Raw genomic sequence first — 26,922 nt, forward strand, 5'->3', positions numbered from 1 at the left:
TATCTTAAACATTATAAGTAGCGCACACCAAAAATTTGACTGATTATATTTAAATATATCTATCTATTATGGATAATAAAGTTTCATCCAATACACACATGCTTTTGAAATTAAAATGCGAGAATTCTTAAACGTCAGTTGAAAAAACAAGTAATTGTGTATTTGTACAATAACAAAAATAATTGCACAAATAACTGGGAAAATGTGTCGCAGAATACAGTGATGGAGTTGGTGGAGCGAGAGCTTTTGTTGATGGTGCGGAATTCGAAACATGCAACTCTCCCGGCAACTTGCACAAGCTCGCGGACCATGATGTACCGTGTGATGTTTGTCTTCTTCGAAATCAATCCGTCGTCAAAATGTTTACAGGTAAGTGAGAATTTTAGAAAAAAAAATTTAAATATCATTTTTTATCTGTTGTTTCATGGACAAAGTATAAATATTTGTATTGATTTTTCAAATTAATAAACTTGTAACTTATTTGAGTTTGTAGATGAAAGTTTTCAGCTATTTTGTATTTTTGCATAGATATACAATCTTATGTGCATTGAATTTCATTATTTTTTATAGCCAGAAAAACCGTGTTACAAAGGATGGAAGTTAGAGTATCGTGGAAACTTAATGGTGGGATATTATGACCATCCAGCTGGTACAATGTACACCTGTGATGACGAGTATCCAGACACTTTACATGGTGGTCGTGCAAATCAAGATGGTAGACTGTTTTATTCCGTAGAGGCTCGATGTGGTTTCTTGAAGTGCCCACCTTATGTGGAACGGAGAGAACTCGTTTGTGCTGTTTGTTTTAAGGAGTAAATATTATTAAACCATGAACCGCCAGTGAAGCCTTGGGATATCAGAGAAACGTTTTTATTATAGTTTATGCTTAAATGTCTTATATTATTTGAACTTATAATTTTATATAATCATAAAGCAGGGCTTTTTGTGTTCATTTTAAAATACCACAATTTCTGGACTGAAGTTTTTAATGTAGCTGTGAAAAAAAATGTTTATAAGTGTCAGAAATAATAAAAGTGGATTAAAAAATGACTTTACCTGATAGAACTAACTCGGCATTCGAAGGACATTTTTTTCCCCATCTTGTGTAAACAACGCTCCTGTTTTTGGTTTCTTGAAACAATCAATTAAGTAAGAAATGTACTTGTAACATTACGGTATTCACATATTTTTAATGACATTTCATATATGTAGTATACCTTGCATCTTTTGTGCATCGACCTCTGTTTTTTCTTTAATAGCTTTCACTGATTTTTCGATTTTCTGTTTTTGGTCAAATATTAGAAATATAGTTATTTTGAATGTTGGAATTTTGAGGTCTATTCATTTTTTGAGACTTTTTGGTAAATTTGAGTCATCAGCGATGATTGAATATTGATAATTACTGACAATTACTGATAATTAACTTTTTGCATGCACGGCCTAGATGAAAATACTTGTTATTAATCTGATTTACATATATTGTAACAAAGATTGAGCTTACATGCCTGTGCGACTCAGAAATACACTTACCATAACCCCACATATTGAAGATAGCATGAATATGTGTGCGTTATTTCTTTATACAAAAGAGGTTTCATAGATACATAATCAAAAAACATCTTTGAAAAAACCCACACTTTTTAAATATTTTTTTAAAAGATGAATTAAGTTACATCTTTTTCACTTAAAATAAAACATGAAATTTATTGATTCAAATAAACAGATAATAAAATATAATGATACATTTGTAAATTGTCAAAATCAACTTATCTTTATGAATTCTTAAACTATCACCTAGCGTCTATATCAGCAAGTATTTATATATATTACAACAAAGCCACAACAGCAGGTGCTTTTGTTCAACCTTCGCATTTTGAAAAAGCTAAACAGATCGAAATTAAATTAAAATTGTATACCATACATTTAAAATAACACAACCGAACATCCTGTTCTTTTGAAAAAGAACTATCCTTGCTAGCCTGTCACACATTTTTTCAGTTATTTGCGCAGTGGTAACATTTGGTATTGATATATTTTAACGACATTTTTATTCTGAAAGGCATGTGTGTATGGAATGAAACTATATCATCCATAAAAGATAGATTTATCTAAAATATCCGTCAATATGTAGTTCCTAATTACGTCCACCGTCTGCTGAGGGAAAGATACTAGTATGTGTGTTTGATCCAAAAGATAATAAACAAATACGTAAACAATAAAGAATACCAATAAAACACTATGTATTCATTTATTATTGCTGTCAATAAAAAAGTAATGTTGAACATCAAACAACGACTATTGAATTTATGTCTTTAAGTTAACGTATTTATCTTAACGAGGGTCATTTTCAAACACATGCGCTAAGTAAATATGTCCTGTCTAAGATTAAAGAACGAACAGGTTACGATGAAGAACATGACCAAAGATATGTCGTTGCAGTATTTTAATGAAACAATCTCAAATTTCAAAATTGTTATCAAAACCACAATCTAATTATTAATCATTATTTCTAAACCGTGTGAAATGAATGCAGAGATGATTTTTTTTTTATTCTTTGATCGAGGTATCTTTGTCTTGCGTCAAGTGGGATAGTTTTGTATTAAATTTCGTCCTAAGTCACGTACCCATCAATATCAACTAAAGAAAAAGTCAAATAATTAGATATGAAAAAGCGTTTTAGTAACAGAGTTTTGATTCCATATTGTAAAACCATTTATTTTATATCGCACCAATCATTTATATCTTAAACATTATAAGTAGCGCACACCAAAAATTTGACTGATTATATTTAAATATATCTATCTATTATGGATAATAAAGTTTCATCCAATACACACATGCTTTTGAAATTAAAATGCGAGAATTCTTAAACGTCAGTTGAAAAAACAAGTAATTGTGTAATTGTACAATAACAAAAATAATTGCACAAATAACTGGGAAAATGTGTCGCAGAATAGCAAGGATAGTTCTTTTTCAAACGTGTTTCGCACGCACAGGATATTCAATTTTGTAATTTTAGATGTATGGAATACATTTTCAACTTAATTTCAATGTGTAGCTTTGTCAAAATGCGTAGGTTGAACAAAGGCATCAGATGTTGTGGCTTCTTTGTTGTAATATATATAAATGCATGCTGATATAGAGGATAAGTGATAGTTTAAGAATTCATAAAGGTAAGTAGATTTTGTCATTTTACAAGTGTATGAATATATTTTCTCATCCGTTTATTTTAATCGAATGAATTTCATGTTTTATTTTAAATGAAAAGATATAACTGAATTCATCTTAAAAAAATATATAATAAGTGGAGGCTTTTTTCAAAGATATTTTTCGTTCCTTATCTATGAAACCTCTTTTTTACAAAAATCACAACAAAAAACACACAAACTTCCATGCTATGTTTGGTCTGTGAGTTAAAATAAGTGTATTTATGAGTTGCAATCGCATGTAAGCTCAGTCATAAACAGCACACATACTCATAGACAACACACGTATCTTTGATTAGATATATGTAAAGCAGATTTATTACAAGTATTTTCATCTAGGCCGTGCATGCAAAAAGTTAATTATCAGTTAATATTCATGTAACATGGAAACTGCAAATTTACCAAAAGTCTCACACAATGAATATACCTCAACATTCTAACATTAAAAAAAATTTATTTTACCAATATTTTACCAAACAAAAACCAGAACTAAGGTTACATTTAGTTGATTTGACCTTAAGTGATTACAAAACTAATATTGTATTTTAACTGTGCTTCAGATGATTGTGGCTCTTATTCTTGTGATTTTTGTGATGGAAGTACGGGCTGTAACAAACGATGGAAGTTGTAAAGACATGCTGCAGCAATATCTGACAGGACATTTGTCATCTGCTCTAGGAGCATACCAAATAGAGGATTTGAGGGACGAATTCAAAAGTTTCACCGACCAAATCGAAAAATCAGTGAAAGCTATTAAAGAAAAAAACAGAGGTAGGTGCACGAAAGATGCAAGGTATAATACATGTATTAAATGTCGTTAAAAATATGTGAATACCGTAATTTTACAAGTACGTTTCTTACTTAATTGATTATTTCAAGAAACCAAAAACAGGAGCGTTGTTTACACAAGATGGGGGAAAAAAACATGTCCTTCGAATGCCGAGTTAGTTCTATCAGGTAAAGTCATTTTTGAATCCACTTTTATTATTTCTGACGCTAAATTTTTTTTTTCACAGCTATATTAAAGACTTCAGTCCAGAAATTGTGGTCTTTTAAAATGAACACAAAACCCCTGCTTTATGATTATATAAAATTATAAGTTAAAAGAAATATGACATTTAAACATAAAATATAATAACGTTTCTCTGGTATCCCAAGGCTTCACTGGCGGTTCATGGTACGATCACAAAGGAGCAGCGGTTGATCTTCTGTGTTTACCAAGAGATCCAGAGTGGGGTGAATACATTGATGGAGTTAAAGGGACCAAAGCTTATGTTTTTGGTGCGGAATACGAAACATACTACACCATCAGCAACCTGCGCAAAGTCTATAATCATGATGTACCGTGTGCTGTTTGTCTTCTTCGAAATAAATCCGTCGTCAAAATGTTTCCAGGTAAGTTTTCTAAAAGAAAAATTTTAATATAATTTTTTTTATCTGTCGTTTAATGAAAAACGTATACATATTTGTAATAATTTTTTAAATTGATAGACATATAACCTTTTTGTGTTTGTAGATGAAAGTTTTCTGCTTTGCTTTTATTTTTGCGTAGAAATACAGTCTTATGTGCATTGAATTTCATTATTTTTTTATAGCCAGAAAAACGTGTTACAAAGGATGGAAATTAGAGTATCACGGGAACTTAATGGCGGGATATTATAACAGTCCAGCTGGTACAATGTACACCTGTGTTGACGAGCATCCAGACACTTTACATGGTGGTCGTGCAAATCAAGATGGTAGACTGTTTTATTCCGTAGAGGCTCGATGTGGTTCCTTGAAGTGCCCACCTTATGTGGAAGGGAGAGAACTCGTCTGTGCTGTTTGTTCTAAGGAGTAAACATTAATAAACCAGTACTGACTTTTTTTCTACATTTTGTTAGGGTAATTTAAGATTTGTTTCAACGTCAAAATATGAGTCAAAACTGCTCTCAGTTTTGTTGTAAAATCTCTCACATTTTAATTATAATTCTTTATGTTGTTATTGATTCCCTTGAGCTAGTCAAATCTAGAGAGAATAAAATATAAAATCTGTTGTGTTTTATATATCCTATTTATTATAAGGGTTTTATTCGAAACCGCCAGGTTACGAGTTGAAAATGTAAATAAAACAAATAGATATCCGAAAGATAAGCGTCAAGTTTTTAAATCAAAATGATTTATTACATTGCGGAAAGCTTTATATTATTTTGAAGAATTAATTTATTTTTATTACTAATTCATCATGAAATATTTTCAGTAAAAACAACGACTCAGAAAAGCTAATGCTTTTTCCAGCCTATATGTTACACCCGTCAATTTTAGGATTGCTTGTCACTTTTTATATTCTAAACAGTTTATTCTAAAGGAACGCACGATTTAATTTAATTATATTAATAGATTCAATGAAAATTGATGGAAAACCATAATCTAGTTTGTTATAAGTCATTCCATTTGCTAAAAGAGTATTTTATTGCATAACCTTGTCTTTCTGAAATGATTTGCTTGAAAAACGATCAATCCGTTTTAATACATATAAATGTAGTACACATTAATGTCATTTTGAAGACGAAACAAAACCAGACCGAAAACCAGGCACACATATTTCAAAAATCATCGATTATTTAAGAACTCTATGTCGTACTGTTATATCATCGCACATGTGCAAACGATACACTGAAGTGGATCGTACAGTGGCATTATAATTTTGCTGGGTTTTAAAAATTAGTAGCAAGTACCCGAGAGATCAATGACAAAGTATATATTGTTGTTTTCCTTAGTGAATCTTGGAACCATAACACAGGTGATGAGTATAATATGCATTGTTGATCAATTCTTTAAAACACCAGTAGCTCTCCCAAATAGCTTTTTAAAATTTTATTATCAGAACGAATTTCTGATCCACTGAATAAAATACATGTATATATATTGATGAAACAATTACAACAAGCATTCTGAGAGTATTGCATAAGCAATACACGTCCCCTACCGGATTGCAGAAATATTTGAAAACTATGCAGTGTTATGCAGAATATTATTTCTTACCGTCTTCCGTGTCCCGAATCAACAGACCAACCAGATAACGAACCCGATTGTAATAATACAAAAAACCCTGTCGATTAAATCTACAACACAATGCTTGCCACTATTTTACAGAACTTATTTGTTAGAAACAATAAAAGGAATGGTCCAAGTAATGCGCGATGTTATTACTGACTACATACTTTCCTCGTTTATTCAATACACACCGAACCCGATAACGAACCCGAACATTAAAAAAATTGGAACATAAAAAATTAATTTTCTCGAAAATACGTCAACCAGACGCTACAAAAACTTGATCTGTAGTTCGACATTTGGAAGCTGTTCAGCAAATTTCACAGTATTCCTCAAACGCATAAAGAAAAAAGGTGTGGAAAACTGAAGTGGGACAGACAGACAGACGGACGGACAGACGGACTGACGGACGCAGAGGAAAGCTATAATCCCCTCCGGTGATAACCGGTAGGGGACTAATAACAATCATATATATATATATATATATATATAAAAATATATATATATATATATATATATATATATATATATATATATATATATATATATATATATATATATATATATATATATATATATATATATATATATATATATATATATACTCGACTATCATGGTCAATGTCGACGCTCGATATACATAGCATGAATGTCGACACTTAGGAAAATTGAGTTTATAAGCGTTTGCTAGTTGTGATGGACTTTGATAAGATTGGTTTGCCGTAATTAATACATATCTTATCGTTTTATAAAATAAAATCTAAGAAAACAAAAGATGTCAGAATCGTGTCGACTTTCGCAATATATACGCGTCGACATTATGTTTTTCTGCAGAATGTCAACACGAAAAAATGTATATGTGTTTGAAAGGGGTATTACTGTTCCCGTCTTATTTCGTGTTTTGAAAAGAAAAATAGTTTTAAAATACATGGGGATTTTATTTATCAAAAACGCTACACATATTCAGTGTTTTCGTTTTATGTCGTCAACTGTATTTAGTTTTTGAGCGGAATTTGCAAATCTTTTAATAAATCGGTGCATTATCTCAGTTTTTCTAAAAATAGACAGAGAGTTGTCCCGCATGACAGTGATGCGGAAAGTCCCTTCTACTTTCGTTTTTCAACTTACTCGCGTATATTTACATTATGAATTCTTTATTCCTCGCGGCATTTCTTGTTTCTAGATTGTAATTTTTGTTTGAAAGAAACAAGAAATAGTTTTATAATTGTATCCACCGGTGTATAATAACAGCGTGTCCCCCCCCCCCCCTTTCCGGTAAGAGTACTTATCTGGTCGCGTCTTATTCTTTTTGAGAGCGTCATCATATATTTACAGGTTTTGTTATGTCTTAATTAATGTCTTAGTTAAAAAACACATGGATGCAGATATATCATGACATGACATGCAACACATCTTATATACTGTCGACGCCTTGTGCAAAAAATTGCGATTACGAATTAATTTGCAAAAAATTAAGGTTGTTCGGAAAAAGAGATCAAAACGAAGTAACTTTAACTTTCATCTAGGGGAAATAATCTGAACTACAAGGCATCATACAAATATTTAGGGATGATTTTTCAACGAAAATACGTGATTTTAAAGTGAATGCTGAAAACCAAGCCTAGTCCGGAGGATGTGCCCTGCGATCCGTCTTCTAAAGAATCAACGCAATTAAATTGGTTCGATTCCGAACCTTCGAAAAATTATTTTATTATTTTGTTATATCCCTTCTTTATTATCAGTGGGGTATGGGGATACAAGAAGCATCATTGTATTGAAACTGTACAAAATCGAGCCCTCCGATATTTTCTCGATGTTCATCGGATTACTCCGTTGCTAGGGAAAGCGGGTGTTAAAGTTCTAAAATCCGACACGAAATGAACATTTTGCGTCTTTTGAATCGACCAGTATATCCAAAACTTCGAACATATATCCTATTTAAATCAAGCTTTTACGTAGAAGAATATACGTTATGCTAGATCTCGCTTAACCCATCAGATCCTTGGCAATGTTTAGATGTGGTGTTCTTCCTCTAAGGATTGAAACAGGTCGCAATACAGAGGAGAACCGGTTCATGACAGAATATGTAAATTGTGTGACTTGAATGAAATTGAAACTGAAAAGTTTTCTTAGTAATAGTGTCCATTCAAAATATTACCAATTATAGTACTCTGTTCACTGATCTAACATGTAACTATCTTTGCCAAATTGCTCAATTTTTTCTATTAATTATACAACAAAAACATTTGACAAAGCCAACTAACTCCTAAAACATGCAAATTTTATTCACTTTGTAATAGTTTTAAAGCGACTTATAGGTCCATTGGCCGGGTGTATTGACATTATATCTGTAAAATGAATTTTGTAATTAATTATATACATGTACACATATCACTATAATAAACTATTGACTTAATTGCTATATATTCTGCTTCGTAATGACTCACAGGATGATTTGTTTATTGGGTTGTATATGTTTTATACCCATTCCCCCTATTCTTTCCAATTAATAAGTATCAAATCAGTGTATGACTCCTTTTTAAAACATAAATGATTTTCAAATTACATGTTGAATATATAACACTTTTGATTTGCAATTTTGACAAAATTAATGTAACGTTACAAATTCTAAGTAACATTGACATTTTTTGTTTTGTTAATATAACCTAAAACTACTACGTTATATACCAATAATTTATACTATTCGACTTTTCTCATCAGTTCTTTTGATTTATCATTTATTAAATGGGGCCTTTGTCCGAAAAGGCTTTGTGTGAAAGTTCTGAAAGTTTGACAACTAGAGAATCTACCCTCACCATATATTGATATAAAGTGATATTTTTGTACCCGGGGTCATTTTTCAAAAGCTTGAAAATAGTTTTCTGAACTGTGGCTGTGTTGTTTTAAACCCCTGTCACACCTGGCTGGCTGACAACGCACTAGAAACGCCGTGGGAGCGTGGTACAAACACTAATAAACGCAGAAGAAACACCAAGAGAGCGCGATGATCGCAGCAACAGCTCTCGGGGGTCGCTGTGTGAACGCAGCAAAAAAAAAGACTCGTTCAAACGCTGTGAGTGCACAATGAGAGTGCGATAAAGACGCAGTGAGATCCCACAGGACTCCAAGAGGTCTCCGTGCAAGTGAGGAAGGTGTATTGCTACATACATAAGGAAAAATGACTATTGGAAAAATTGAATTCATCGCGTTCATCATATATTTTTTTGTTAGGTTATCATCAATGGTTTGACTCTGTTAAACTAAATAGGGTACATGTACATTCAGCTTAACTTAACAATGAGAGTGCTAGACTATTGGTTAGTAACTCTGAAAATTTTCGTCCACACAGAACAGACATTAATTGTTTCCGAGCCCGATGTTAACACTCTATTTAATATTTATGTTAAATGGATGTATTTCAAGTATAAGAGAACCTATTTTTTCATTTTTCCCCTACATTGTAACTGTAGTTTTTACAATGGTGGTTGTCCACCACTAGTAGGTGCCATGAGAATCTCAGCCCACAGGGATAAAGCCTCCGATGTTTTCGAACCAAATGTTCTTTAACATTTGTTAACATATATAAAAACACTGCTAAAGGTTGGCACCGCTTGATAAATTCACAGCAGTAATGTCCACATGAAATATATATGCACGGTGGTTTATTTTATTTTTAATTCCCTTTGTGTACTGTAGGGTCTGATTCTGCTTAACTAGTTAGGTTACATGTACTTTCAGCTTAGCTTAACAGTGGTAGTGCTAGACTATTGGTAATAAACACTGAAAAGCACAGGGCGAAAAACAATCTTTAAGCAAGTCCTTAAAGGTGGCTTAAAGGTGGCGTAAAGGTGGCTTAAAGGATATACCATCTTTAAGCCACCTTTAAGTCACCTTTAAGCTGAGCTTATAGGTCCTTAATGTCCAAACTTCTTTAAGTCACCTTTAGGCCATCTTTAAGCCGCCTTTAAACATCTTTAAGTGGCATTTACGCTCCCTTTAAGTTGTCTTTAAACTATCTTTAAGTTCCCTTTAAGTCAAGTTTGATCAAACTGAACAATAAAAACATATATTGAATGAAAAAGCTCTTTTATAGTGATGGGAGGGGGTCATCCGAATGATAATATAATTTCCAAGGAAGGGGGGTGGTGTTCCAGGCGGTTTTAATTGTCGCTCCATTAAACACAGATCGCTATCATCAACACCGCTCCGATGGACACAGATTGCCGATATAAAATTCTTTATAATTGTTTAGGGGTTTCAAAATTATTGTAGGGGTGAGCGCAGTCTCTGTATCTTAATCTGTGCATGAAACTAATTAAAGTATGTTTGTTTCCTATTATAAATTAATCGGTGAAATTTCTCTCTCTCTCTCTCTCTCTCTCTCTCTCTCTCTCTCAGTTCATATGGTCATTAAACAAAATAAAGATAATGAACCAAAAATGCATGATTTAATTTGATAATCGGTTTAAGGTTTGTATTTTTTTTTTCAATTTTCAATATTTCTAGGGCTAACTCTAGATCTGCTAGATACAAGACTCTCAACTGCCTTTGTTATACTAGTATCGGGCAGGGTATTACTGCTTTGTTTGTCTAGACATAGTTTTGTTCGTTTGTGTATATCTAATTAGAGTCTAATGTTTGTCCAACTTAAGAAAACCCCTGGAACTAACACAGAACATACAACATATACACAACAGTTGTGTCGTGTACCCAGGTGCAGGTTTGTGTATATCTAATTATATTATCATTATGATGTTGACAGTTAGGTAAGCATAATACATGTAGTAGCAGTAGCACAATATAATGAGATGCCAGTGCCAGCATACATATATAAGTTCTACTTTCACTTTCTAAATGTGATCTCCCTTTGACAGCATCTGTATCATCATCTTTTAATATTTAAATAAGCTTATCATCGTTACCTATCAGTGAGTGAGTATTGCATTTGTAAAGTTTCTGTCATTTTAGTTGCAAAAGTTATTTTTTTCATTTGTCAGACTGCATGCACTATTGAGTTGACCCCATATTGACCCTGTATAAACAATTTCTTATCAAATTTGTGTATTACATGCAAGAAGGTGTAGACACTTTTTTTTTATATGAGTTATAATATTATAGGAAGGAAGGAGTATTTCTTTCTTAATGTATTATAATGCATCAAATACAATATTGGTCATGACCTTATGGGACTGTTCTGACCCCACGAAACAGGAAAATACAAAATATCTTCTAATGTCATTATGATGCATCAAATGGTGTAAAGTACATTAATGACCCCCAGGTGTTGTCTTTAATAATAGGAAGGAAGGAGTATTTCTTTCTTAATGTATTATAATGCATCAAATACAATGTAGGTCATGACCTTATGGGACTGTTCTGACCCCACGAAACCAGAAAATACAAAATATCTTCTAATGTCATTATGGTGCATCAAATGGTGTAAAGTACATTATTAATGTAACATTAATGACCCCCAGGTGTTGTCTTTAACCCCCCCCCCCCCCCGCATTTCTGAAATAGGAAATGATATGATACACTGTATATTTTGTTAACTTCTGAGATCTGAGATCCTCATCCCTAAACCATATAATTTATTTTTGCTCTTTGTGTCATTACGCGTAAAATTGTATATAGAGTATGCCCCCTTGGAGACACCCTGACATTTTAGAACTAGAAATATTAATGTATTTTATCTTATTCATATGTTATACAGTAGCGTTTGATCCATGTGGGTATTTCCTAGGCTAATGATGTCACTGCTTTGTTTAGGAGACTTTACAATTGCCCCATATAGGCGAATACACATGGAAGTGATGCATATAACATTTTGTTTATAAATCTTAAAAATTGAATTAAGCAATTTCCAAAATGTTAATGTGAATCACGAGAGAAAAAGCAATCAAGAAATGATTTAAAATTTGTTACTGTACACATGTAAGAATGTATTAAGAAGACTGAATCTTTATAACTAGGTTAGATTGTGGGGGGGGGGTGAATGTGGAGTATAAACATTTATAATTTGAATCATTTATTGTTATAAATTTAACTTGTCAATGAATACTACTTATTGATCCCAAGGTAGAAATATGACCTCTGATCATATCTCAATAGATCATTTGTTAATTATGCAAGGTGTAAGGGTTAGGGTTAGGGTTAGGGTTAGGGTTATGGGTTAGGGTTATGGGTTAGGGTTAGGGTTAGGGGTTAGGGTTGGGGGTTAGGGTTAGGGTTAGGGGGGTTAGGGTTAGGGGGGTTAGGGTTAGGGGGGTTAGGGTTAGGGGGGTTGGGGTTAGGGTTAGGGTTAGGGTTAGGGTAAAGGCATATTTACGAAATCATTTGCTGTATCAACTTTTCAATGTCACCGAATTGTCACGTGGTCTTTGAAGGGCGGAGTTAAAGCTGGATTGATACATAAATATAGTGATTGTTGTTTAGGTTAAATTTCTTTACCAGCCATTTTACCTCACATTTAAACCTGAAACCATAAACTTGTTGTTGAACCCTGTATGGGGTTAAGTTTTGAACTTATACTTCAGTAGAAGCTCTTTAAAGACGAAACAAATTCATTAAATGTTCCGGTTTGCATTAAAATTTACAAATATCAATTATTGTAAATGACGAAATGAACTCTTCTTAAAACTCCCACAATAGATGTTAAGCTGGAATGTTTGATTTAAAAGGTTAAGGTTAAAAGATGAACCTTAAATGTCTTATTGAGTTTTCTAGGTATCAGTAAAGTTGTGTAAAGTCAACACAACAGACATAACCGCATAACCATGATTGAAGTTAGTTGAATAGAGTCAGAGTTCGATATATAGAGGTTAAGAGTCAAGATACAAGTCGTCCGTCTAATCCGTTACGTTTTCCCTCACTGTCATATGTAGGTTAACATTAAGTTAGAATTATTAATAAGCGAGTTCCCCCTTTTTAATGTGTACGGAGCGGAGAGTAACTGTTTGTATAATTGTGTTATTAACTGGAATAAATGTGGAAAATACAGCGAGTGTTGAGCTAATTCCCTAGTAATCGCCCGGGACAGAAAATACCCCATACGGTACAAACCCGGCGGTTATATTACTCCCCATAAAGCACTGATGGTAGCACAACATTATAAACTTAGATACAGTATTACGGTTTAAAATAATGTGCAAAGTAGAATGTTTGCCTTTTCTCGCGTGCCTTGTTCATTCATTCGGAAATGCTACACTTTTGATTTAAAACAATTCCTAGATGATTACTGTAGTATTAGATTGTTCACAATACACTTTTGCAGGACCTAGATGCCGGGATTTCTATCTTATATAGAATATTTGTAGCGGAACTTTAAAATACATGGTTTAGTCCGGCTGAATGTAAACCTCCATGGTTACTAAAAAGTAGTTGTATGCAGTATCTAACACTCTTTAGAGCACACGCGGTAAATACCAATGAAGGACAAGTCATCTGCCAAAGAGGACATCTAAGGCGTGTTCAGCAAAGCGAGTGCTCGCGAACGCTTGCCAAAATTTGTGTGGCGGGTACAGGGGATTTTGGCGAGTGCTTGCGTGCACTTGCTCTCCTGAGCTCGTCTCTGCTAGGTATGATGGTTATACCTGTATTTGGGCTACCATACTGTAAAACATGCATAGTACCGTCTAGACATGATAAAGGCAGGTTGATAGTACGCCTCCCTGTCGAACACCTTGTTTTACTGGAAATATTCCGATTCATATTGATTTAGGACAATTGAATTTAGTGTGCTTTGATGAAATTTGGTGATGTAGGACAATACTTGGCCAAACTTTGTAAAGTTTGAACATGAGTCCAGGCCTTCACTCGGTCACTCTATCAAACGCCTTGCTAATGCCCGGAAAATATACGTATACATTGCTTTCTTTCTATATTATTATGCAGTGATAACTACATTTAATAAAGTTATAACAACCGATCTATAAATACTTAGACTTCAATATATGAAAACCGTTAAACACAACGGTGGTGTCTCATACCATGCGGTCTAGGTATGAGCTATGGCTTCGATGGATAAAGTTATCAAATTGATTATTAAGTTGAAATATGTTTAACTGATCAATGCAACAACGGATACTGTATAAATGCTTCACAGCTATAATCGCTATAAAACAGGTAAATTATGTTACCCAGAATGGAGAAGAAAACCGCTTTACGTATGCAGATTTTTATTGGCGGGAAAAAAATTAAAAAAGATTCTCGAATCATTACATGTGTTAGATCGGTTTGTCCATTGTGAGACAGCGATGTAAGACACTGTAAAACGTAAACATACATCAATTGCTGTAAGGAAACGATCGATCAATGATCGAATGTGCTAACTCCTTGAAGAAATTGTTTTACTTCACTGATTACAATTTAACATATTTTCATTGATCTTTTTTTCTTCAAATTTTCACGACCTCTCCTCTTGACTTGCACTTTATGAAACACGCGGAGGAATAGCACATAAGCTAATATTTGAGCGTCATAAAAGAAAGTTGTCACTCCTCTCTACAGCGATTTAAGGAAGGAGTCTTCTCGTTATCAGACATCCTTCTTATATTAAGAAATTCATAACATTTTTACACAGTCAAACAGATTATATAACCAAATGATTCTTTCCGTTTAATCAAATTTGACCTTCTTGTTTTCGTATCAATGTCAGGTCAAGGTCACTACTTTTTCCTCAACTTAACGGATGTTATAAATAAATGTAGTTATCTGCAGTTATATAGACATCTGTTTAAGATATAAAGTTTCTATTCTTCAATGAAATGACAAAATATCAGAAAGTCTATCAGTTTATACTACTAAGTTGGATTTAATATTTAAACTAAAATTAATATTGCTTAGTTCGCATTTCCTCTAATTTTCTTAAATTTTGAAGATATTTTGATTATTTTTTTATGCTACCAATATTAAAATATTTCTGATTTTTACATATTATGAAGACCTTACATAAAGATATGAATTGACAGAAAAACTAGATTATTGACTATTTAATAAGAAAGAAACTCCGATTTTAGTAATTTTTTCACACAAATCAATTAATAGAATGAGCGCTTAAAAAAGCTAATAAAAATGAAAATTGATAAGCAAATCATATTTTAAAAACATATTCTGAAATCCAAGTACCTTATCATTAGTTCACATTAGTTGAAAAAATCCAACATTAATGTTATTGTTTTAAAAATGCTAAATAAACTCAAGAATGTCCATCAATTCTGAATTGCAAAAACATGTGATATTTTCCTACGCCAATGTTTTACAGTAAGTTCTACATGTCATCTCTTGTAAGGATGACATACACCGAAACTTTATGTTTTACTGTAAGTTCTATATGTCATCTCTTGTAAGGGTGACATACACCGATACTTTATGTTTTACAGTAAGTTCTACATGTCATCTCTTGTAAGGGTGACATACACCGATACTTTATGTTTTACTGTAAATTCTACATGTCATCTTTTGATAGGGTGACATACATCGATACTTAATGTTTAACTGTATCTTGTACATGTCATTTCTTGTAAGAGTGACACACACCGATACAATATGTTTTACTGTATGTTGTACATGTCATCTCTTGTAAGGGTGACATACACCGGTACTTTTTGTTTTACTGTAAATTCTACATGTGATCTCTTGTAAGGGTGACATACACCGATTATATATGTTTTAGTGTATGTTGCACATGTCCTCTTGTAAGGGTGACATACAAGGTTACTTTATGTTTTACTGTAAGTTCTACATGTCATCTTTTGATAGGGTGACATACACCGATACTTTATATTTTACTGTATGTTGTACATGTCATTTCTTGTAAGAGTGACACACCGATACTTTATGTTTTACTGTATGTTGTACATGTCATCTCTTGTAAGGGTGATATACACCGGTACTTTGTGTTTTACTGTAAATTCTATATGTAATCTCTTGTAAGGGTGACATACACCGATTATATATGTTTTAGTGTATGTTGTACATGTCCTCTTGTTAGGGTGACGTACACCGATACTTTATGTTTTACTGTAAGTTCTACATGTCATCATTTGTAAGGGTGACATACACCGGTACTTAATGTTTTACTGTGAGTTTTACATGTCGTCTTTTGTAAGGGTGACATACACCGATACTTTATGTTTTACTGTAAGTTCTAAATGTGATCTCTAGTAAGGGTGACACACACCGATACTTTATGTTTTACTGTAAGTTCTACATGTCATCTCTTGTAAGGGTGACATACACCGATACTTTATGTTTTACTGTAAATTCTACATGTCATTAATCTGATTTACATATATTGTAACAAAGATTGAGCTTACATGCCTGTGCGACTCAGAAATACACTTACCATAACCCCACATATTGAAGATAGCATGAATATGTGTGCGTTATTTCTTTATACAAAAGAGGTTTTATAGATACATAATCAAAAAACATCTTTGAAAAAACCCACACTTTTTAAATATTTTTTTAAAAGATGAATTAAGTTACATCTTTTTCACTTAAAATAAAACATGAAATTTATTTGATTCAAATAAACAGATAATAAAATATAATGATACATTTGTAAATTGTCAAAATCAACTTATCTTTATGAATTCTTAAACTATCACCTAGCGTCTATATCAGCAAGTATTTATATATATTACAACAAAGCCACAACAGCAGGTGCTTTTGTTCAACCTTCGCATTTTGAAAAAGCTAAACAGATCGAAATTAAATTAAAATTGTATACCATACATTTAAAATAACACAACCGAACATCCTGTTCTTTTGAAAAAGAACTATCCTTGCTAGCCTGTCACACATTTTTTCAGTTATTTGCGCAGTGGTAACATTTGGTATTGATATATTTTAACGATATTTTTATTCTGAAAGGCATGTGTGTATGGAATGAAACTATATCATCCATAAAAGATAGATTTATCTAAAATATCCGTCAATATGTAGTTCCTAATTACGTCCACCGTCTGCTGAGGGAAAGATACTAGTATGTGTGTTTGATCCAAAAGATAATAAACAAATACGTAAACAATAAAGAATACCAATAAAACACTATGTATTCATTTATTATTGCTGTCAATAAAAAAGTAATGTTGAACATCAAACAACGACTATTGAATTTATGTCTTTAAGTTAACGTATTTATCTTAACGAGGGTCATTTTCAAACACATGCGCTAAGTAAATATGTCCTGTCTAAGATTAAAGAACGAACAGGTTACGATGAAGAACATGACCAAAGATATGTCGTTGCAGTATTTTAATGAAACAATCTCAAATTTCAAAATTGTTATCAAAACCACAATCTAATTATTAATCATTATTTCTAAACCGTGTGAAATGAATGCAGAGATGATTTTTTTTTTTATTCTTTGATCGAGGTATCTTTGTCTTGCGTCAAGTGGGATAGTTTTGTATTAAATTTCGTCCTAAGTCACGTACCCATCAATATCAACTAAAGAAAAAGTCAAATAATTAGATATGAAAAAGCGTTTTAGTAACAGAGTTTTGATTCCATATTGTAAAACCATTTATTTTATATCGCACCAATCATTTATATCTTAAACATTATAAGTAGCGCACACCAAAAATTTGACTGATTATATTTAAATATATCTATCTATTATGGATAATAAAGTTTCATCCAATACACACATGCTTTTGAAATTAAAATGCGAGAATTCTTAAACGTCAGTTGAAAAAACAAGTAATTGTGTATTTGTACAATAACAAAAATAATTGCACAAATAACTGGGAAAATGTGTCGCAGAATACAGTGATGGAGTTGGTGGAGCGAGAGCTTTTGTTGATGGTGCGGAATTCGAAACATGCAACTCTCCCGGCAACTTGCACAAGCTCGCGGACCATGATGTACCGTGTGATGTTTGTCTTCTTCGAAATCAATCCGTCGTCAAAATGTTTACAGGTAAGTGAGAATTTTAGAAAAAAAAATTTAAATATCATTTTTTATCTGTTGTTTCATGGACAAAGTATAAATATTTGTATTGATTTTTCAAATTAATAAACTTGTAACTTATTTGAGTTTGTAGATGAAAGTTTTCAGCTATTTTGTATATTTGCATAGATATACAATCTTATGTGCATGGAATTTCATTATTTTTTATAGCCAGAAAAACCGTGTTACAAAGGATGGAAGTTAGAGTATCGTGGAAACTTAATGGTGGGATATTATGACCATCCAGCTGGTACAATGTACACCTGTGATGACGAGTATCCAGACACTTTACATGGTGGTCGTGCAAATCAAGATGGTAGACTGTTTTATTCCGTAGAGGCTCGATGTGGTTTCTTGAAGTGCCCACCTTATGTGGAACGGAGAGAACTCGTTTGTGCTGTTTGTTTTAAGGAGTAAATATTATTAAACCATGAACCGCTAGTGAAGCCTTGGGATATCAGAGAAACGTTTTTATTATAGTTTATGCTTAAATGTCTTATATTATTTGAACTTATAATTTTATATAATCATAAAGCAGGGCTTTTTGTGTTCATTTTAAAATACCACAATTTCTGGACTGAAGTTTTTAATGTAGCTGTGAAAAAAAATGTTTATAAGTGTCAGAAATAATAAAAGTGGATTAAAAAATGACTTTACCTGATAGAACTAACTCGGCATTCGAAGGACATTTTTTTCCCCATCTTGTGTAAACAACGCTCCTGTTTTTGGTTTCTTGAAACAATCAATTAAGTAAGAAATGTACTTGTAACATTACGGTATTCACATATTTTTAATGACATTTCATATATGTAGTATACCTTGCATCTTTTGTGCATCGACCTCTGTTTTTTCTTTAATAGCTTTCACTGATTTTTCGATTTTCTGTTTTTGGTCAAATATTAGAAATATAGTTATTTTGAATGTTGGAATTTTGAGGTCTATTCATTTTTTGAGACTTTTTGGTAAATTTGAGTCATCAGCGATGATTGAATATTGATAATTACTGATAATTACTGATAATTAACTTTTTGCATGCACGGCCTAGATGAAAATACTTGTTATTAATCTGATTTACATATATTGTAACAAAGATTGAGCTTACATGCCTGTGCGACTCAGAAATACACTTACCATAACCCCACATATTGAAGATAGCATGAATATGTGTGCGTTATTTCTTTATACAAAAGAGGTTTTATAGATACATAATCAAAAAACATCTTTGAAAAAACCCACACTTTTTAAATATTTTTTTAAAAGATGAATTAAGTTACATCTTTTTCACTTAAAATAAAACATGAAATTTATTTGATTCAAATAAACAGATAATAAAATATAATGATACATTTGTAAATTGTCAAAATCAACTTATCTTTATGAATTCTTAAACTATCACCTAGCGTCTATATCAGCAAGTATTTATATATATTACAACAAAGCCACAACAGCAGGTGCTTTTGTTCAACCTTCGCATTTTGAAAAAGCTAAACAGATCGAAATTAAATTAAAATTGTATACCATACATTTAAAATAACACAACCGAACATCCTGTTCTTTTGAAAAAGAACTATCCTTGCTAGCCTGTCACACATTTTTTCAGTTATTTGCGCAGTGGTAACATTTGGTATTGATATATTTTAACGATATTTTTATTCTGAAAGGCATGTGTGTATGGAATGAAACTATATCATCCATAAAAGATAGATTTATCTAAAATATCCGTCAATATGTAGTTCCTAATTACGTCCACCGTCTGCTGAGGGAAAGATACTAGTATGTGTGTTTGATCCAAAAGATAATAAACAAATACGTAAACAATAAAGAATACCAATAAAACACTATGTATTCATTTATTATTGCTGTCAATAAAAAAGTAATGTTGAACATCAAACAACGACTATTGAATTTATGTCTTTAAGTTAACGTATTTATCTTAACGAGGGTCATTTTCAAACACATGCGCTAAGTAAATATGTCCTGTCTAAGATTAAAGAACGAACAGGTTACGATGAAGAACATGACCAAAGATATGTCGTTGCAGTATTTTAATGAAACAATCTCAAATTTCAAAATTGTTATCAAAACCACAATCTAATTATTAATCATTATTTCTAAACCGTGTGAAATGAATGCAGAGATGATTTTTTTTTTTATTCTTTGATCGAGGTATCTTTGTCTTGCGTCAAGTGGGATAGTTTTGTATTAAATTTCGTCCTAAGTCACGTACCCATCAATATCAACTAAAGAAAAAGTCAAATAATTAGATATGAAAAAGCGTTTTAGTAACAGAGTTTTGATTCCATATTGTAAAACCATTTATTTTATATCGCACCAATCATTTATATCTTAAACATTATAAGTAGCGCACACCAAAAATTTGACTGATTATATTTAAATATATCTATCTATTATGGATAATAAAGTTTCATCCAATACACACATGCTTTTGAAATTAAAATGCGAGAATTCTTAAACGTCAGTTGAAAAAACAAGTAATTGTGTATTTGTACAATAACAAAAATAATTGCACAAATAACTGGGAAAATGTGTCGCAGAATACAGTGATGGAGTTGGTGGAGCGAGAGCTTTTGTTGATGGTGCGGAATTCGAAACATGCAACTCTCCCGGCAACTTGCACAAGCTCGCGGACCATGATGTACCGTGTGATGTTTGTCTTCTTCGAAATCAATCCGTCGTCAAAATGTTTACAGGTAAGTGAGAATTTTAGAAAAAAAAATTTAAATATCATTTTTTATCTGTTGTTTCATGGACAAAGTATAAATATTTGTATTGATTTTTCAAATTAATAAACTTGTAACTTATTTGAGTTTGTAGATGAAAGTTTTCAGCTATTTTGTATTTTTGCATAGATATACAATCTTATGTGCATTGAATTTCATTATTTTTTATAGCCAGAAAAACCGTGTTACAAAGGATGGAAGTTAGAGTATCGTGGAAACTTAATGGTGGGATATTATGACCATCCAGCTGGTACAATGTACACCTGTGATGACGAGTATCCAGACACTTTACATGGTGGTCGTGCAAATCAAGATGGTAGACTGTTTTATTCCGTAGAGGCTCGATGTGGTTTCTTGAAGTGCCCACCTTATGTGGAACGGAGAGAACTCGTTTGTGCTGTTTGTTTTAAGGAGTAAATATTATTAAACCATGAACCGCCAGTGAAGCCTTGGGATATCAGAGAAACGTTTTTATTATAGTTTATGCTTAAATGTCTTATATTATTTGAACTTATAATTTTATATAATCATAAAGCAGGGCTTTTTGTGTTCATTTTAAAATACCACAATTTCTGGACTGAAGTTTTTAATGTAGCTGTGAAAAAAAATGTTTATAAGTGTCAGAAATAATAAAAGTGGATTAAAAAATGACTTTACCTGATAGAACTAACTCGGCATTCGAAGGACATTTTTTTCCCCATCTTGTGTAAACAACGCTCCTGTTTTTGGTTTCTTGAAACAATCAATTAAGTAAGAAATGTACTTGTAACATTACGGTATTCACATATTTTTAATGACATTTCATATATGTAGTATACCTTGCATCTTTTGTGCATCGACCTCTGTTTTTTCTTTAATAGCTTTCACTGATTTTTCGATTTTCTGTTTTTGGTCAAATATTAGAAATATAGTTATTTTGAATGTTGGAATTTTGAGGTCTATTCATTTTTTGAGACTTTTTGGTAAATTTGAGTCATCAGCGATGATTGAATATTGATAATTACTGACAATTACTGATAATTAACTTTTTGCATGCACGGCCTAGATGAAAATACTTGTTATTAATCTGATTTACATATATTGTAACAAAGATTGAGCTTACATGCCTGTGCGACTCAGAAATACACTTACCATAACCCCACATATTGAAGATAGCATGAATATGTGTGCGTTATTTCTTTATACAAAAGAGGTTTCATAGATACATAATCAAAAAACATCTTTGAAAAAACCCACACTTTTTAAATATTTTTTTAAAAGATGAATTAAGTTACATCTTTTTCACTTAAAATAAAACATGAAATTTATTGATTCAAATAAACAGATAATAAAATATAATGATACATTTGTAAATTGTCAAAATCAACTTATCTTTATGAATTCTTAAACTATCACCTAGCGTCTATATCAGCAAGTATTTATATATATTACAACAAAGCCACAACAGCAGGTGCTTTTGTTCAACCTTCGCATTTTGAAAAAGCTAAACAGATCGAAATTAAATTAAAATTGTATACCATACATTTAAAATAACACAACCGAACATCCTGTTCTTTTGAAAAAGAACTATCCTTGCTAGCCTGTCACACATTTTTTCAGTTATTTGCGCAGTGGTAACATTTGGTATTGATATATTTTAACGACATTTTTATTCTGAAAGGCATGTGTGTATGGAATGAAACTATATCATCCATAAAAGATAGATTTATCTAAAATATCCGTCAATATGTAGTTCCTAATTACGTCCACCGTCTGCTGAGGGAAAGATACTAGTATGTGTGTTTGATCCAAAAGATAATAAACAAATACGTAAACAATAAAGAATACCAATAAAACACTATGTATTCATTTATTATTGCTGTCAATAAAAAAGTAATGTTGAACATCAAACAACGACTATTGAATTTATGTCTTTAAGTTAACGTATTTATCTTAACGAGGGTCATTTTCAAACACATGCGCTAAGTAAATATGTCCTGTCTAAGATTAAAGAACGAACAGGTTACGATGAAGAACATGACCAAAGATATGTCGTTGCAGTATTTTAATGAAACAATCTCAAATTTCAAAATTGTTATCAAAACCACAATCTAATTATTAATCATTATTTCTAAACCGTGTGAAATGAATGCAGAGATGATTTTTTTTTTATTCTTTGATCGAGGTATCTTTGTCTTGCGTCAAGTGGGATAGTTTTGTATTAAATTTCGTCCTAAGTCACGTACCCATCAATATCAACTAAAGAAAAAGTCAAATAATTAGATATGAAAAAGCGTTTTAGTAACAGAGTTTTGATTCCATATTGTAAAACCATTTATTTTATATCGCACCAATCATTTATATCTTAAACATTATAAGTAGCGCACACCAAAAATTTGACTGATTATATTTAAATATATCTATCTATTATGGATAATAAAGTTTCATCCAATACACACATGCTTTTGAAATTAAAATGCGAGAATTCTTAAACGTCAGTTGAAAAAACAAGTAATTGTGTAATTGTACAATAACAAAAATAATTGCACAAATAACTGGGAAAATGTGTCGCAGAATAGCAAGGATAGTTCTTTTTCAAACGTGTTTCGCACGCACAGGATATTCAATTTTGTAATTTTAGATGTATGGAATACATTTTCAACTTAATTTCAATGTGTAGCTTTGTCAAAATGCGTAGGTTGAACAAAGGCATCAGATGTTGTGGCTTCTTTGTTGTAATATATATAAATGCATGCTGATATAGAGGATAAGTGATAGTTTAAGAATTCATAAAGGTAAGTAGATTTTGTCATTTTACAAGTGTATGAATATATTTTCTCATCCGTTTATTTTAATCGAATGAATTTCATGTTTTATTTTAAATGAAAAGATATAACTGAATTCATCTTAAAAAAATATATAATAAGTGGAGTCTTTTTTCAAAGATATTTTTCGTTCCTTATCTATGAAACCTCTTTTTTACAAAAATCACAACAAAAAACACACAAACTTCCATGCTATGTTTGGTCTGTGAGTTAAAATAAGTGTATTTATGAGTTGCAATCGCATGTAAGCTCAGTCATAAACAGCACACATACTCATAGACAACACACGTATCTTTGATTAGATATATGTAAAGCAGATTTATTACAAGTATTTTCATCTAGGCCGTGCATGCAAAAAGTTAATTATAAGTTAATATTCATGTAACATGGAAACTGCAAATTTACCAAAAGTCTCACACAATGAATATACCTCAACATTCTAACATTAAAAAAAATTTATTTTACCAATATTTTACCAAACAAAAACCAGAACTAAGGTTACATTTAGTTGATTTGACCTTAAGTGATTACAAAACTAATATTGTATTTTAACTGTGCTTCAGATGATTGTGGCTCTTATTCTTGTGATTTTTGTGATGGAAGTACGGGCTGTAACAAACGATGGAAGTTGTAAAGACATGCTGCAGCAATATCTGACAGGACATTTGTCATCTGCTCTAGGAGCATACCAAATAGAGGATTTGAGGGACGAATTCAAAAGTTTCACCGACCAAATCGAAAAATCAGTGAAAGCTATTAAAGAAAAAAACAGAGGTAGGTGCACGAAAGATGCAAGGTATAATACATGTATTAAATGTCGTTAAAAATATGTGAATACCGTAATTTTACAAGTACGTTTCTTACTTAATTGATTATTTCAAGAAACCAAAAACAGGAGCGTTGTTTACACAAGATGGGGGAAAAAAACATGTCCTTCGAATGCCGAGTTAGTTCTATCAGGTAAAGTCATTTTTGAATCCACTTTTATTATTTCTGACGCTAATTTTTTTTTTTTCACAGCTATATTAAAGACTTCAGTCCAGAAATTGTGGTCTTTTAAAATGAACACAAAACCCCTGCTTTATGATTATATAAAATTATAAGTTAAAAGAAATATGACATTTAAACATAAAATATAATAACGTTTCTCTGGTATCCCAAGGCTTCACTGGCGGTTCATGGTACGATCACAAAGGAGCAGCGGTTGATCTTCTGTGTTTACCAAGAGATCCAGAGTGGGGTGAATACATTGATGGAGTTAAAGGGACCAAAGCTTATGTTTTTGGTGCGGAATACGAAACATACTACACCATCAGCAACCTGCGCAAAGTCTATAATCATGATGTACCGTGTGCTGTTTGTCTTCTTCGAAATAAATCCGTCGTCAAAATGTTTCCAGGTAAGTTTTCTAAAAGAAAAATTTTAATATAATTTTTTTTATCTGTCGTTTAATGAAAAACGTATACATATTTGTAATAATTTTTTAAATTGATAGACATATAACCTTTTTGTGTTTGTAGATGAAAGTTTTCTGCTTTGCTTTTATTTTTGCGTAGAAATACAGTCTTATGTGCATTGAATTTCATTATTTTTTTATAGCCAGAAAAACGTGTTACAAAGGATGGAAATTAGAGTATCACGGGAACTTAATGGCGGGATATTATAACAGTCCAGCTGGTACAATGTACACCTGTGTTGACGAGCATCCAGACACTTTACATGGTGGTCGTGCAAATCAAGATGGTAGACTGTTTTATTCCGTAGAGGCTCGATGTGGTTCCTTGAAGTGCCCACCTTATGTGGAAGGGAGAGAACTCGTCTGTGCTGTTTGTTCTAAGGAGTAAACATTAATAAACCAGTACTGACTTTTTTTCTACATTTTGTTAGGGTAATTTAAGATTTGTTTCAACGTCAAAATATGAGTCAAAACTGCTCTCAGTTTTGTTGTAAAATCTCTCACATTTTAATTATAATTCTTTATGTTGTTATTGATTCCCTTGAGCTAGTCAAATCTAGAGAGAATAAAATATAAAATCTGTTGTGTTTTATATATCCTATTTATTATAAGGGTTTTATTCGAAACCGCCAGGTTACGAGTTGAAAATGTAAATAAAACAAATAGATATCCGAAAGATAAGCGTCAAGTTTTTAAATCAAAATGATTTATTACATTGCGGAAAGCTTTATATTATTTTGAAGAATTAATTTATTTTTATTACTAATTCATCATGAAATATTTTCAGTAAAAACAACGACTCAGAAAAGCTAATGCTTTTTCCAGCCTATATGTTACACCCGTCAATTTTAGGATTGCTTGTCACTTTTTATATTCTAAACAGTTTATTCTAAAGGAACGCACGATTTAATTTAATTATATTAATAGATTCAATGAAAATTGATGGAAAACCATAATCTAGTTTGTTATAAGTCATTCCATTTGCTAAAAGAGTATTTTATTGCATAACCTTGTCTTTCTGAAATGATTTGCTTGAAAAACGATCAATCCGTTTTAATACATATAAATGTAGTACACATTAATGTCATTTTGAAGACGAAACAAAACCAGACCGAAAACCAGGCACACATATTTCAAAAATCATCGATTATTTAAGAACTCTATGTCGTACTGTTATATCATCGCACATGTGCAAACGATACACTGAAGTGGATCGTACAGTGGCATTATAATTTTGCTGGGTTTTAAAAATTAGTAGCAAGTACCCGAGAGATCAATGACAAAGTATATATTGTTGTTTTCCTTAGTGAATCTTGGAACCATAACACAGGTGATGAGTATAATATGCATTGTTGATCAATTCTTTAAAACACCAGTAGCTCTCCCAAATAGCTTTTTAAAATTTTATTATCAGAACGAATTTCTGATCCACTGAATAAAATACATGTATATATATTGATGAAACAATTACAACAAGCATTCTGAGAGTATTGCATAAGCAATACACGTCCCCTACCGGATTGCAGAAATATTTGAAAACTATGCAGTGTTATGCAGAATATTATTTCTTACCGTCTTCCGTGTCCCGAATCAACAGACCAACCAGATAACGAACCCGATTGTAATAATACAAAAAACCCTGTCGATTAAATCTACAACACAATGCTTGCCACTATTTTACAGAACTTATTTGTTAGAAACAATAAAAGGAATGGTCCAAGTAA

The 26,922-nt window shown here is 31.9% G+C and overlaps 4 protein-coding genes across 4 annotated transcripts; all 4 read left to right on the forward strand.

Annotated features, from left to right (window-relative positions):
- The first annotated feature begins 222 nt into the window (after window positions 1-222).
- LOC128169956 (uncharacterized) lies at window positions 223-924 on the forward strand. Its single transcript, XM_052835970.1, has 2 exons — window positions 223-369; window positions 571-924. Exons 1-2 carry the CDS (start codon window positions 223-225, stop codon window positions 814-816), a joined length of 393 nt encoding a protein of 130 aa, XP_052691930.1. The 3' UTR covers window positions 817-924.
- A 2,148-nt stretch (window positions 925-3,072) lies between these two features.
- LOC128169958 (short-chain collagen C4-like) lies at window positions 3,073-5,345 on the forward strand. The gene is made up of 5 exons (XM_052835973.1): window positions 3,073-3,173; window positions 3,767-3,977; window positions 4,086-4,163; window positions 4,365-4,601; window positions 4,802-5,345. The coding sequence occupies exons 2-5, from the start codon at window positions 3,767-3,769 to the stop codon at window positions 5,044-5,046; spliced, it is 771 nt and encodes a 256-aa protein (XP_052691933.1). The 5' UTR covers window positions 3,073-3,173; the 3' UTR covers window positions 5,047-5,345.
- Window positions 5,346-20,761: 15,416 nt separating this feature from the next.
- Window positions 20,762-21,463, forward strand: LOC128169957 (uncharacterized). Its single transcript, XM_052835971.1, has 2 exons — window positions 20,762-20,908; window positions 21,110-21,463. Exons 1-2 carry the CDS (start codon window positions 20,762-20,764, stop codon window positions 21,353-21,355), a joined length of 393 nt encoding a protein of 130 aa, XP_052691931.1. The 3' UTR covers window positions 21,356-21,463.
- A 2,148-nt stretch (window positions 21,464-23,611) lies between these two features.
- Window positions 23,612-25,881, forward strand: LOC128169959 (short-chain collagen C4-like). Its single transcript, XM_052835974.1, has 5 exons — window positions 23,612-23,712; window positions 24,306-24,516; window positions 24,625-24,702; window positions 24,905-25,141; window positions 25,342-25,881. The coding sequence occupies exons 2-5, from the start codon at window positions 24,306-24,308 to the stop codon at window positions 25,584-25,586; spliced, it is 771 nt and encodes a 256-aa protein (XP_052691934.1). The 5' UTR covers window positions 23,612-23,712; the 3' UTR covers window positions 25,587-25,881.
- Window positions 25,882-26,922: the final 1,041 nt, after the last annotated feature.

This window comes from Crassostrea angulata, unplaced genomic scaffold, assembly GCF_025612915.1.
Source record: "Crassostrea angulata isolate pt1a10 unplaced genomic scaffold, ASM2561291v2 HiC_scaffold_263, whole genome shotgun sequence".
Classification (NCBI taxonomy): domain Eukaryota; kingdom Metazoa; phylum Mollusca; class Bivalvia; order Ostreida; family Ostreidae; genus Magallana; species Magallana angulata.

Coding starts and splice junctions, on each gene's coding strand:
- LOC128169956 (XM_052835970.1), top strand. CDS start 223: ATGGAGTTGGTGGAGCGAGAGCTTTTGTTGATGGTGCGGAATTCGAAA. Junction 370..570: donor CGTCGTCAAAATGTTTACAG/GTAAGTGAGAAT, acceptor TATTTTTTATAG/CCAGAAAAACCGTGTTACAA.
- LOC128169957 (XM_052835971.1), top strand. CDS start 20,762: ATGGAGTTGGTGGAGCGAGAGCTTTTGTTGATGGTGCGGAATTCGAAA. Junction 20,909..21,109: donor CGTCGTCAAAATGTTTACAG/GTAAGTGAGAAT, acceptor TATTTTTTATAG/CCAGAAAAACCGTGTTACAA.
- LOC128169958 (XM_052835973.1), top strand. CDS start 3,767: ATGATTGTGGCTCTTATTCTTGTGATTTTTGTGATGGAAGTACGGGCT. Junction 3,978..4,085: donor TATTAAAGAAAAAAACAGAG/GTAGGTGCACGA, acceptor GATTATTTCAAG/AAACCAAAAACAGGAGCGTT. Junction 4,164..4,364: donor TGCCGAGTTAGTTCTATCAG/GTAAAGTCATTT, acceptor TGGTATCCCAAG/GCTTCACTGGCGGTTCATGG.
- LOC128169959 (XM_052835974.1), top strand. CDS start 24,306: ATGATTGTGGCTCTTATTCTTGTGATTTTTGTGATGGAAGTACGGGCT. Junction 24,703..24,904: donor TGCCGAGTTAGTTCTATCAG/GTAAAGTCATTT, acceptor TGGTATCCCAAG/GCTTCACTGGCGGTTCATGG. Junction 25,142..25,341: donor CGTCGTCAAAATGTTTCCAG/GTAAGTTTTCTA, acceptor ATTTTTTTATAG/CCAGAAAAACGTGTTACAAA.